This window comes from Xiphophorus maculatus, chromosome 20 (assembly GCF_002775205.1).
Source record: "Xiphophorus maculatus strain JP 163 A chromosome 20, X_maculatus-5.0-male, whole genome shotgun sequence".
In the NCBI taxonomy this organism is placed as follows: domain Eukaryota; kingdom Metazoa; phylum Chordata; class Actinopteri; order Cyprinodontiformes; family Poeciliidae; genus Xiphophorus; species Xiphophorus maculatus.
Window position 1 is genome coordinate 18,576,584 of NC_036462.1, and position 14,275 is coordinate 18,590,858.

General features: G+C 37.8%; 1 protein-coding gene across 1 annotated transcript; it reads right to left on the minus strand.

Annotated features, from left to right (window-relative positions):
• Window positions 1-822: 822 nt before the first annotated feature.
• tmem88b (transmembrane protein 88B) lies at window positions 823-11,270 on the minus strand. The gene is made up of 3 exons (XM_023324532.1): window positions 11,090-11,270; window positions 9,432-9,755; window positions 823-1,829 (listed from the first exon to the last, which is right to left on the minus strand). Exons 2-3 carry the CDS (start codon window positions 9,723-9,725, stop codon window positions 1,602-1,604), a joined length of 522 nt encoding a protein of 173 aa, XP_023180300.1. The 5' UTR covers window positions 9,726-9,755; window positions 11,090-11,270; the 3' UTR covers window positions 823-1,601.
• Between the last annotated feature and the right edge of the window lie 3,005 nt (window positions 11,271-14,275).

Here is a 14,275-nt window from a genome sequence, read left to right on the forward strand (position 1 = left end):
CAGTCACCCTGAAGGCTGCAGCATGTTTTCAATTCAGTGAATAAAACATTATTCCTGTCATACTCCTTTTTTGTGGGTTAGTTATGTTCCTTATCTCCATATTCTGTTCAATTCTCTGTTTATTTTTGTTTGTGTCCATATTAGTTCATTTCTTAAAGTTTAGTTAATCATTCTTGTGTTCTGCTTTTTTATTTCTCTTAGGTTATTGTCAGGTATTTTCCCTTATCTCCTCTAGATTTTTTGTTCTTTCTGCATTAATTGATCTCTCCTTTAATTCTCCTCCTGCCACAGCTGCACCACATTTCCTCTGATTAGTTTGTCTGTAATGTTCACCGTCTCTGTATTTCAGCTCCATTGCTCTTCACTGGATTCTCCTGTTTCATTACCTGTCTGTTTATGCAAGACCTGTAAGTTTTCCTTTTAAATGAAACTTTCAAAATGCCATGAAATCACCCATTACTCATTTACCTTCAAAGTTTACACCATCAACAACTGAGCAACTTTACTAATTAACTCTGACTAGACAGCCTCTTTAAATTTTACTTCCTACTTTTTAACTTTACATTTGTTAACGAACAGCTAAAACCACCATCAGTTGTTAAAACTTATTTTCCCCCATACTTGTTTTTGTCAACATTTTCTAAAATAAAACTGTGTTGCTCTTGCCGAAGGAAGCAAATGACCAATTTTCAAAAATTACCCGCTTTCCATTTGGGATTTAAAGTGGATTCTGCTTGTATTTAGTCAGAGTCACTTATTAGACATTCAGAAAACCCAGCAGCAATAAAAAAGTTAATCAACAGAAATATTTTAGACCATGAAAGCACGTTTATTTTGATATTTGTGTAGGAGCTGCTGCAGGAAACTCAGAAATAATCCTGTTTTCTAATAAATCACACAATCAATTAACTTAATTTAAAACATGTATATAAATATACAAACATTATGCAATTTTTTAGACAGCAGGATGAAAAAGGGCTTTTCTAGTGAATGAATAGAGTAATATGTCATATAGGTACAAAATTAATTTAGCCAGAAGCGCTGTCTGACCTAGCATAAATAATCAATAGCATCCTGGAAGTCTATGAACATAAACACAATTCTTTCTGCTACATGTTGTTGTTGTGTAGAAAAGAAGACAGCAGGTTGGACTTGTCTGAATTTAAACGATTTTAAACTTACTCTGAAAGCTACAGCCAAGCAAGAGAGTCTCATTAGTCAAAAGTGTGAAAGAGTAGAAGAAGAACTGAATAAACTGAAGCACCGAGAAAACATGAAAACCAGAGGACCTGATGTAAAGTTCAGAAAACTAACAGATGATGGTGGGAGGTGATCAGCAGAATGGAAACCGTTGAGTTTGAATAACAAAATGATTTAACTAGTAGTTTGTGTTGCTGCAGACTCAACAGGAACTGCAAGGCATCACTGATAATGGACTTTGCTTAATTTGTAAATAACGAATATAACAGGATTTATTTATTTATTTATAGGTTTATATTTGAATTTTCTTTTGAGTACTTTTGACATGTTTTATTGTCCTCTCTCACTCTTTTTACCATTCAACTCCTCACTCTCCGCACACCAACCCTGAGCCTCGCCCCTCACACCCAGGCCTGGACTCTTCCCACCCAGTCCAGCAGCCTCCCTCGGTACCGAGCCCTGGAGAGCGGCTGGAGGAAAAGAAGGAGCCGGAACTTCCTCAGCAGCCCGCAGAAAACCGCCGCCGCCAAAACTACGAGGGGCGACATCATCACGAAGCCCAGGATGATGAGGGCGGAGCAGCTGTTGTCGTCGAGGTAGCGGCAGATAGCTGCCGGGGCGTCGAGGACCTGGAAGGACAAAACAGAGAGGGGAAGTCCTGGACATAAAGAGTTAAAAACCAGCCTCTTCTTCTACACTTTGCTTCGTTCAGAGGGTTCTCGGCCATTGAAAAACGTTTGCTTCCTCCAAGTGCTAATGTGGAATAACACTAGTGGAAGCTAATGCTAAAGCATTATGCCGACATGTAGTGTAGTGGAAGCTAATGCTAAAGCATTATACCGACATGGAGTTTAGTGGAAGCTAATGCTAAAGCATTATACCGACATGTAGTGTAATGGAAGCTAATGCTAAAGCATTATACCAACATGGAGTTTAGTGGAAGCTAATGCTAAAGCATTATACCAACAGAGTTTAGTGGAAGATAATATTGAAGCGCGATACCAGCCTGGTGTTTAGCTGAAGCTAACGCTAAAGTATATCCCTGTGGTTAAAACCGTCTTCCTGCATTACTGCTTACGAAGAGAACATCAACAGGAGAAAGAAAAAGTAGAGAAAATAGGGATGAATGAAGAAAAACGGTTTAAAGAAAGTTTTTAGTGGTAACTAGTTGATATTTTTGCATGATTTTACATAAGTACAGACACAATCATACATATCAAGCCTACACACACAGAGTAATCGGTAACACTTTATTTGACGGGTTGTGAATAAGACTGTCATAACACCTGTCATAAACATGTCATAACACCTGTCATGAACATGTCATAACACCTGTCATGAACATGTCATAAACATGAGATAACATCTGTCATAAACATGTCATAACACCTGTTATGAACATGACACACCTGTCATAAACATGTCATAACACCTGTCATAAACATGACATAACATCTGTCATGAACATATCATAACACCTGTCATGAACATGACATAACACCTGTCATAAACATGGCATAACATCTGTCATAAACATGTCATAACACCTGTCATGAACATGACATAACACCTGTCATGAACATGTCATAACACCTGTCATGAACATGACACAACACCTGTCATAAACATGTCATAACACATGTCATGAACATGACACAACACCTGTCATAAACATGTCATAACACATGTCATGAACATGACACAACACCTGTCATAAACATGTCATAACACCTGTCATGAACATGACACAACACCTGTCATAAACATGTCATAACACATGTCATAAACATGACATAACATCTGTCATAAACAGGTCATAACACATGTCATAAACATGTCATAACCCCTGTCATAAACATGAGTAAGTCCTCATGAATATTTAAAACTGTTGTCATAAAGTGTCATTCGGTAAATCATGACACTTTTAATACAAAGTTGAAATTATTCAAAATGTCTTTGTTATGACAACTTGACATTAACCAAGAAATCATAATCAGACATAAATTTGTTATAAAAGTATTACTGACTAAACTTTAGCTTTAATAACATAAAGCTACATAATTGTTAAAGTTTAATCAGTAATACTTTTATAACAAAAGTAATCTACCTGCTGCTTGATCATTTCCTTTTCCAAGTCGTTTTTATCCAAATGCAGATTAGTCTCAAGTAAACACGCTGGCAAACAGCTGTGCCTTACATTTAGTGTTCTCTGAAATGCACTCTGTGCGTTTGTTGCGCACGCTGCCCACCTGTCTGAGCTCAGCTGCTGCTGGCACCAAATCCGAGAGCTTTGTCTTCTCTGTCAACAGAACAAAAAGCCTGCAGACTGATGCTGTCTGCAAATGTTTGCTTCAGTTTAAGCTGACATTCTTTTCCATCTTAATAATAAATACTGTGCCTTTGGGTGCCTAAACTTTTAAAGTCCTGAAAAGTACACCCTCACAAACCAAAGTGCATATAGTCATCTGTAGAGGATTACAATACCCCCAAAACCTTTCCGAGAAATGTCGATTTATTCAATGCATATTCGGACTATAAAATAATATCCCAAGCTTTCATATCATCAGAAAAAGGAAAATTTATGCCATCTGAAAATAAGAAAATGCAGCTAGAACTTAAAAGAAAAGGTCACACAGTAACAGAATGAAGTTTGTCAAACTTACTTTATTTACATTTGTTTAATTTGACAAATTAATCAACAGATTACAGCAGTATTATGTGTTTTCCAGGCGCATAATGCCATTTTATAGCATAGTCAAGTAATCATTCATTCATTCTGAATGTAATACAGCTCTGGAAAAAATGAAAGAGAGCGGGCTCTTAATTATTTCCAGAGCTGTCTATCAAATATGACTTGGAAATTTAATGCTGTGAAATTGGGCCACTGTCTCTTTAAGAAACTCCCGCTCTTTCTGAAGCTCCGCCTTCAGGAAGTCATCATAACCTCGCTCCTCTGTTAACCATTTAACAACATTTTCCCAGCGCTGCACTAAGTAGCTCCTTAATGAGCAGAAAATATAATATTATAATTCTGAATGTAATAGTAAAACATTAAATTGTAAGAGTATTTTAAAACGTAATAGTGAAAACATAATTATTACATTTAGTGTAATAGTAAAAAATTAAATGTAACAATTGACAAAAAATCCTTGAACACATTTTGCAATACTTTCTGCTTTATATGTAATAACATTATTGCATTTTGCACTGATTGTTTACTAAATACAAAAGTAGCTCTTTTGTTTTTTAGAAATGGTAATAAATAACCACAAACTGTTTGTTTTCATCCTAATCGTTATACTTCTAATAAAGATCATGTTGTAGATCCTACAAGCGTTTAATTTAAAACTTTTGCCAATAAATCTCAAACTTTCTGTTCTTAAGTTGCATTTTGAGACACTCTGAGGAAAACAGTCTTCAGTCAGAAGCTTCTTCACATTCACTGTAATACAGACTGCTACAGGAAATCTGTCCTCCCAACTATCAACAGAAACCCTTTGAAGACTTTGAATTGAGTTTCAACAACATTTAACTTCCCCTTGGGATCAGTAAGGTATTTTTGATTGATTTGATCGTTTATTGCATAATGAGGTTTGATCTGTTATAGTCCACATTATGTAATAATAACGTAACATTATGAAATATGGTGGTGGCAGCATCATTCTGGGAAACCGGTGAGGTGTTGGGATGATGGGTGGAGCTAAAAACAGGTCAGTCCTAAATAAAGCTGGCTTTAGATATTCAGCCTGAAGAACATTTTTGTTTTGTAAATCTGGAAGTCGACGTCCTGAAAAGCTTGCAGCTTCAGGGTAAAATAAAAAATATTAACTCAGGAAAGGCAGAATAAACTTGTTTTTAAATATTTTGTGCTGCTTTGTGTTGGCATAGCCATAAAATCCTACCAGCATACATTGAAGTTTGTGACTGGAGGGGAATAAAATGTTTGGGTTTTTTTGCACATTTGTTGCTCCTGCTTAAATCCAGAAAGTCTCTTTAATGGTTTCCTTCATGCTGAAGGTGTCATCAGGTTCATATTTCTGCCAAAAAACCCTGAACGTGTATCGTCTGCTAGCAGAACATCTCTATGGGCTTACATGTCTGAACTTCCAGTCGGGCTAAACAAGTCGACGTGTGCATGAACAGAGCAGATTCCTCCTCGCAAATGATTTGTGAACATTTTTCTGCCGCTGCATGCAAATATTTGGACAATTTGGGGAAGACATGTTGTTGATTTTGGAAGCGAAGACGAATAACTGTAACCTAGGAAGCAGAAAATAAGGGCAGCCTTTTGTCAGATGGCAGGGAGTTTGTGCTAATTATCTTTGCTCCTCACTAAAAATACATGAAACAGTTATTTAATATGTAAAAGTTAGCTAAGTACGTATTTAGATTGTGCAGTCAGCTGAGTGGTTTTCCTCTCTTCTGCAACGGAGGATTAATTTGCCCAGCATACCTCCAGATTTTTCCGTAATGATCATCTGAGAGGACGTTAGTGTGCTCGCTTTTTCTGACTGCCAGTGTTTTTATTTCATGATGTCTGCCATTAATCACTGTGACATAGAGAAGATATTTTCAGAGTTGGTTTCTGGACATTTTCACGTTTTTTCGTCCAGTTTTCTCTCCAAACAAACTTGATGATTTGACAAAACGTTCCAGCTCAACTCCAGATCTCCTCCAATGTTGTAGGGTTACAGCTAAATGCTGTCTGCATCGTTTTAAACTGTGTGAACGTGAGTGGGAATAAAAATAGCAATAGGTATTTTGTTCCATATAACACAGTAGGAGTGTAACAGGTAAACCTTCTATGGATGCAAACTGGACTAAAAACCCACCTGTTTAGGATTGCATTTGAAACGTAATCAATTACAAATTTATTGATGGAACCTGACTTAATGTCATGTTTTGATTGTTGATTCTATGTTGCTTTGTGTTTCTGTGTTTGATATGATGTAAAGCACTTTGAAATGCCTTGCTGCTGAAAATGTGCTATACAAATAAAATTTGATTTGATTTGATTTAAAGGGATAGTTCGTACTTTTTGAAGGTATTATCAGTAACAGCTCAGATAGATGTCATATTGCAGTGAGTTTGTAGAAAGATAAATAAACCAGGTGTTAAAGGTGTTAATAAGTTAACTATTGTTGAGTTTATGTGTGTGAACGATGTTATTACTCTGGAGCGACGCATTAACCTACAGATATATTCCCTGGCAGATTTTAAATTTAGTGTAATTTGACTTTAATCTGATTAGGATGATGGTAAGGAGTCTCTCCAGACTTAAAAACTTGGAGCTCATCGTAAAAAATGGTCGAAAATACCAGTGGAAAGATATAAAAAGCTGTTTGGTGGTTTATTACTTGGTTCCATTTGTTGTTCAAATATAAAAGCAGAAGTTTATTTATTTAGTTATTTGTTCATTGATATCCTTTGAATGTTGTCTTCTTAATATTTCTGAAAATACTTCTTGCGTTTTCAACCATAAACTGAATTCTTGTTTGAGTAACAATAATTTAAAATTTAAATCTGCCAGAGGTTTGAATATTAACTCTGACATTACTCTGCGTCTGGGAAGGGAAATATGATCATTAACAACCTTTAAAAATATATATTAATTGTCCGTTTAAGTTTGTTTCTGACTCCGGGCTGCAGAGCGGCTGATTACTTTGCATTTCTGCCCAGAAAGCATTTTATATCTGAAAGATTTGTTGTTTTTTTTTCTATTTTAACTTCATACGTCTTTTGCTCCAACCATAAATGACCAAAGTGAATGTTGAAATTTAAATCTAAGCGCTCCCTGATGTTTTTCAATGTATTATAAATACATTATTTCAAAGATGAGATGTTAGACGTCATGTTGTTGTAAAAAGCGGCTCAACATGCGTAAAGGTAAAAGTGTGAGGCTTGTAAACGTCTGAATTTATTTTTCTGTTAAGTTTGTTTGTGTGCCGCGTTTATGCAGAGCTCATCTCATCTCTCCACAGATTCCTGCACACGCTGCTTCCTGTGAAGCGTGACCCAGCTCCTCTCGAAGCAGGTAATGAGTGCAGACTCCCTGCTGGGCCTGTTTTAGTGTGGATGGCGGCGCCGCCTGTTCCCAGATTCCCGGTCGGGTCCAGACGTGTGCGGATGGACCTGAGGCGCTGCCCGTTCTCTCTGAAGATGTCAAATGAAAGTTTTGGTACTGCCACAACTGCTGTCCTGCTAAGAGTCAGAATTTTAGGTGGAAAATGGTTTTAAATTAAAATATTTCAGCATCTTTTAGGCTTATAAATGATATAATTATTCATTTTATGTATGAAATCTGCAATATTCCCTTTGAAAGGTTGGCAATTATGTTTTTATAATAACTTCATGCTGTGCAGTCATGTATAAAATGTAAAACACCCCATTAAATATTCTGTTCTTTAAGAAGAAAATGTCACTAATTGCCCTTCCAGTTTTTTAACTCTGGAAAATAAATTTATTTATTTGCTCTTATGTAAAATAAATCAGGTTTTGCAAAATGTCTAAAATAGGCCAAAACATTTCGAGATGAGGAAAAATGCAAGACATCCTACACCCCATTTCAGCTTAAATTCACCCTACAGAACTTTAATGGGATCAAAATCTGGGCTTTGACTAGGCCCATGACCTTCCATATCAACCAAGTCTTGATGAATTTACTGCTTTGTTCTGGTTTTTCTTCTCGGATTTCCTAGAGTTTCATATATAGTAAAACTTAAATGATGGTCAAGTGCTGCTGCAACAAGCAACCCCAAACCATGACACTTCCACCACCGTGCCTCGCAGCTGGTATGAGGTTCCTGTCTGATTGTATTTGATTCAAATATTCAAACTATTCCTCTAATGTAGCATTTTTAAGTCTAGATTAGATAACAGAGAAAATCCTGGAGCAAAGGGAATTTTCTCCAGTTGTTTAGCATAAAAGTAACACAGCACTGCCCCTCCCCCACCGGTTTCTGCACACTGCTGGCCAGCTGTCTGAAAGACAGATTCAATGTTTTTCTCACATTAACAAAAAATAAAAATGAGGCATTTTGGAAATATTTACTGATGCACAGAAAACCTGGAAACTAAAGGAGCATCAAACATCAGGAAGGAGACGAGATGGATGAAGGAAGGAGACAAGCGAGGGGAAAGGGACAGGATGAAGGACACAAGCGAGGAGAAAAGGACAGGATGAAGGACACAAGCGAGGAGAAAAGGACAGGATGAAGGACACAAGCGAGGAGAAAAGGACAGGATGAAGGACACAAGAGAGAAGAAAAGGACAGGATGAAGGACACAAGAGAGAAGAAAAGGAAAGGATGAAGGACACAAGAGAGAAGAAAAGGACAGGATGAAGGACACAAGAGAGAAGAAAAGGACAGGATGAAGGACACAAGCGAGGAGAAAAGGACAGGATGAAGGACACAAGCGAGGAGAAAAGGACAGGATGAAGGACACAAGCGAGAAGAAAAGGAAAGGATGAAGGACACAAGCGAGGAGAAAAGGACAGGATGAAGGACACAAGCGAGGAGAAAAGGACAGGATGAAGGACACAAGCGAGGAGAAAAGGACAGGATGAAGGACACAAGAGAGAAGAAAAGGACAGGATGAAGGACACAAGAGAGAAGAAAAGGACAGGATGAAGGACACAAGAGAGAAGAAAAGGACAGGATGAAGGACACAAGAGAGAAGAAAAGGAAAGGATGAAGGACACAAGCGAGAAGAAAAGGAAAGGATGAAGGACACAAGAGAGAAGAAAAGGAAAGGATGAAGGACACAAGCGAGAAGAAAAGGAAAGGATGAAGGACACAAGAGAGAAGAAAAGGAAAGGATGAAGGACACAAGCGAGAAGAAAAGGAAAGGATGAAGGACACAAGCGAGGAGAAAAGGACAGGATGAAGGACACAAGCGAGGAGAAAAGGACAGGATGAAGGACACAAGAGAGAAGAAAAGGAAAGGATGAAGGACACAAGAGAAGAGAAAAGGACAGGATGAAGGACACAAGAGAAGAGAAAAGGACAGGATGAAGGACACAGGAGAGGAGAAAAGAAGTCAATAAAGGAAGAATGAAAGAAACAAAATAGAAAAGGAATCAAGAAAAGAATGAAGGAAGGAGACAAGTGAGGAGAAAAGGAGTCAAGGAAAGGAAGAAGGAAGGACACAGTAATGAAGGATGAGTTTGGGTCAGAGTGTGATCGTTCTCAGAGAATCAACAGGAAGTGAACACATCGGTCAGGACTCACTCTGGAGTGGCACAGGAAGCCGGCGTACAGCAGCAGCGCTGCAGGCAGAAGCACCACAGAGAAGACCAGCGCCAGCAGCAGAGCGCCGGCCGACACCACGCTCAGGTTCCAGAGGACCAGAACCGCCCCGCAGGCCGCCGAGCCGCACGCTCCCCTGCGGCCGCCCCACGCGCTGCCGTCGCTGTGCGCCACCGGGGGGGGCAGCATCTTCACCGCGTCCCCCACCCAGAACTCCTCCTCCTTCTCCTCGTCCGCTGAGCCGCCATCATCCAGGTCCACATCCACACCACACATCCTGGGAGGCGGAACCGACGGTGTCCCTTACTGAGCACGTTGTTCACCATGGAGACCAAAACAAAGGACTGCTATGAAAAATTATTCACTTTAAAACAGGACAATCAAATCAAATGTTTAGATCAGGGGTGTCCACAGTGTGGCCTGGGGGCCAAATTCTTGACCCGAAGTCAAGAATTTGGTCAACAAAACAGAAAACAAGTGTTGACACCCAAAAATTTTGAAATGGTCTGTTTTTCTTTTTAAAAGGCGGCAGTCTGGAGCTCGTTTTATGTTTTGAATCTTTAACGATATTCAGATTTCATAGAAATTATATTTACTGTTGAACAGGTAACACAAATCTTTTTTTTTTAAAGTTTGCATTTTGATTTAATCAATTTTGTAGCTCACCAATAGTTTAAGTTTGTCAGTTTTGACACCCAGTGCAAAATGTTTGGACACCACTGACTTGGATTAAAGTGTATTCATGTGTTAGAATGGCCTAGTCAAAGTCCAGAGCTTAAAAATGCCTCCTAACAACTGCTATCCAATCTGATCTAGTGTTTGTTAATTTTGTAAAATGAACACTTCATTCTCCAGGTGTGGAAACCTGCAGTGGAACTATTGACTCAATATTGACATGTCGCAATAAATCAATTAATCGCTTGATCAATTAAAACAAGCTCAATAGTTTCCATTTTTCCTCTTTTCTCTCTTTCTAAAACCAGGATGGTAAAAGTCTTCAGTCTGGTGTTTGGTCTCAGCCAGTCCTGTTTTAGAAGAACATAATTAATTTAATTTGTTGTTTCTGTTTTGTTTGTTTATTTTGGATATTTAAGATGTCTTCCAGGTCCAGGGTTACATGTTCATTATAATGAAAAGTTTATTGATCTTTGACAATGTGTTCTTGCATTATGATGCCACTGTATTACTTCAAAATGGCTTCAAAGTAATATTCCTGCTAAATTTGTGATTGTGACAGGCCTACTCATGGAGGCTGAATACAAAAGTCAATTTTATGCTAATTTGTGTTTTTCTACATAAATACTCCCAAAAATAAAAAAGAATGAAAAAAGGGAATAAACACATTTACCAAGCTCTACAGCTGCTATTTTTCAACATAATTAGTTTTCTAAATATAACATTTGTACATTTCTCCAATAGATCATTTTAGTAATTAATTCACCTCACATTCTAATAAAGATTCCATTTTTAACATATTTCTCTAGTTTTAATCAACCCTAAAGCGGACCTCTCCGTTTTGGAGCAAAAGGCAAAACGTAGATAGCATAAAGTCACTCATATTTTTATTTTTTTATATATATATCAGTTTTCTTTTCCAGCTGAATCGTGATAATAACACATGACGGTTAAATGTCGCTCACCTGGGCCAGTGAATCCCGCTGCTCTCTGCTTGTTTCCGTCTCTCCTCCGCTTTTATTTTTTATTCCTGTTTAAAATAAACTCTTGTTGTTTCTTGCTCGGCTTTGAACAAACTGCCTGTGACTTGGACCCTGCTCTGCTGGAGAGATGCTGCTGCTGCTGCTGCTGCTGCTGCTGCTGCTGCTGCTCGCCTCCGCTGCGCGTCCCCGCGAGCGATGCTCCGGAGCGCGCACACCTGCGCACGCGCTAAGCAGCACGTGCCCTTTTGCTATGATTTAGCCGCACATTTTCGGGGGATTTTTGTTTTTTCACTCTTTGGAAAATTATCGGGAAACACAGAACAATGTTTAAAGCAGGGATGTTCAAACTGAGGCTCTGGTGCCTTTTGCAGCACTTGGAAAGATTTTATGTGGCCCATGACCTGAATGGCACAAGTTAAAAAAACAAAAACACTTTAGAAGAAGATTTAGCCAGTTAAATGGTTAGTAGTGTTTATTTCTCAGGCTTATGGAGTCATTTTATAGCTTCAGTGTTTATAAAAACACTGTATATGTCAAAAATAACTTTAAAAGAAACTTTACTTCACATCTAGACGTCTTTGAAATTGGTTTCTGTCTCTTTAAGAAGCTCCTGCTCTTGATGAGAGAATAACATTATGACGCATGTGTCAAACTCAAGGCCTGGGGGCCAAATCCGGCTCTCCATAGCTTTATTTTTTGGCCCTCACATTAGTAGAAGCTTTAAAATAACAGTTTTGTCCTTAAAAATGACTTTTAATCAATTAAATCAAAGCAGGTTTTATCTATATAACACCAAATTACATCAGTATGTTCAATATTACTTGATTTAAGAAGTAATCATTGACAGCTATTTCAGTTTTTGCAGATTGTTGATGAGTTTTATCAATTCTTGCTGGAATAACCAGATTTTTGAGAACATTTAAGAAAAATGAGTTTGACACACCTGCATAAAAATATGATGAAGCTCAAAAAAGTGTATTTTATTTAATGCACCCCCTTTAAAGTTTTAAAGTAAAATAAGAACATTCAAATGGAGGCATCTGGTCAAATTATGCTTTATAACAAGTTAACTATCACAGCAATATGAGCTCAGACTGCAGGGCTGCAAGTGCAGAAATGTGTTTTGCATTTTCCAATTAATAAAATGAATTAATTTAAAAGTCTAATAATCTTTTTCAGAAACAAGTTGCAGTTTAAAGAGCAACAATGAATTCAACCATCTAAAAACCATACAAAATATAACAAAAAGCTGCAATATGTTGAGAAACGTCCTTCTAAATTCCTCCCTCGGCACGCCGGGCCTCGCAGCCCTGAAAACATTGTCAACATGTGCTGGTGTGAGATAACAGCATGATTGATGTGCTTCCCAGTGCAGTCAGACAGCCAACCTTTTGCTGATCAGATTTAATTACACAGAAGAAGCGACAGACGTGAGCAGAGTTAGGAAAAGAGAAAGACAGGAACAACAGATTGTAAGATAAGAAACAAGAGAAGATGTTGTAGATAAGTTAGTAAAAACCTGCAGACATTCTCTCCAGAGACACCTGCTGGACCATTTGGGAACTTTTTAAAGGAAATAATTTGGTTTTTGAGAGTTTATTCATTAATAATCTCTTGTCTTTGTCTTACTGCGGTGAATTTTGAGTGATATTCAGCTTGAGAAACCTGAACATGCTGCCCTTGATGCTCTGAGACCTTGTGTTTATCTGCCTTTGACTCTGTCACTCTGCCTTCAGACATGCATTAGGCCACTCACCACCCATTAGCTTCACAACATCCCGTTACCGTGGTAATTCATCTTACGCCAGTGACAAGGAGCACACAAAGTACAGAGCAGTTTAAAGGAAACCATCCATCGAACTTGAAACACACATTTAAACATCCTCCTTTTTTTGCTTTCAGTGTTGTATACGAGAGGTGGACATTCAGAAAGGGTTCTTGATGGAGAAAGAAAATAATTGTACAAACATAAATAATATAAAAAATACCATACCGATTACTCTGTCTAATTTATAGGAACAACAAATTCATTGCCTCACCTCTGAAAACCCTGGGCTGATGCCCAGTGTTAGTTTTCTGCAACACACAGAATTTTGCTGATAGTCCAAAGTCTTCAATGCAAAGTTGCTCCCCATCTCTACTTAAAGAGACATGGGGAGTAATCTGTAAATTCAATTTGTCTTAGCTTTCCATCATATATCATCCCTTCAGCTCCTTCAGACTAGCCCAAAGCAATTAGCAAACACCTGGTGGAACTGCACATCTGCTGACTTTATCATATGATCTACTTCTCAGAAAGTTTGTCAACTTAACGGAGAAACATTGCTGTGTCAGACAAAGTGGGAGCTTCTTAAAGAAACAGAGACCAATTTCAAAGGATCCCATTAGAAAGTCAAATTTCTTTTATGTCATTTGATATATGCAACATTTTTATAACAACTAAAGGTCACATAGTGACTTGATTGTGCTCTTACATTTACATATTCTTCTGCTTTAAGGAAAGCAACTCCACAGTATGATGCTGCCACCACCATATCTTAAAGGAAGGATGAAATGATTAGGCTGATGCCCAGTGTTAGTTTTCTGCAACACACAGCATTTTACTGATAGTCCAAAATCTTCAAGCTTGAACCAAACTGTGAGTGGGATTTTGTGAGGAACCAAGGAACAAAAGGTCTCCAAAAGTGGCAAAGAAAAATCTATTTAATAATGTCAAAAAATACTCCAATGCAAAATAAATTAATTGATATTTAATATGGTTTTGGGCCCAACTCAACTTTGGTTAACTGAACTCAGACAAAAATTGACCTGCAGACATAGAGCAAAGCTCTAAACCTGCCACACGAGGGCGACACAACAGAACAAAGCAACAAAAAAATACAAAATTAGCAAATGCAACATATAAAACCATAAAGCGAAAACTATATTTCAGTTGGCGCAAATAATAAGTGAATATTAACATTCAGAAAATAAATAACTAAGGTCATCTTTAACAAAAGAAAGTTCTCCCCTTTGTCTTTTGTAAACTTATGGTCCTGACTTAATGAAGTGTCATTTGGTAAATTACATTTCTAATGCAAAGTTGACACTTTTAATGGACTTTTAATGCAACTTTGCATTAAGTGTCCTTATTTACCGAATGGCACTTCATGATAACAGTCATAAACA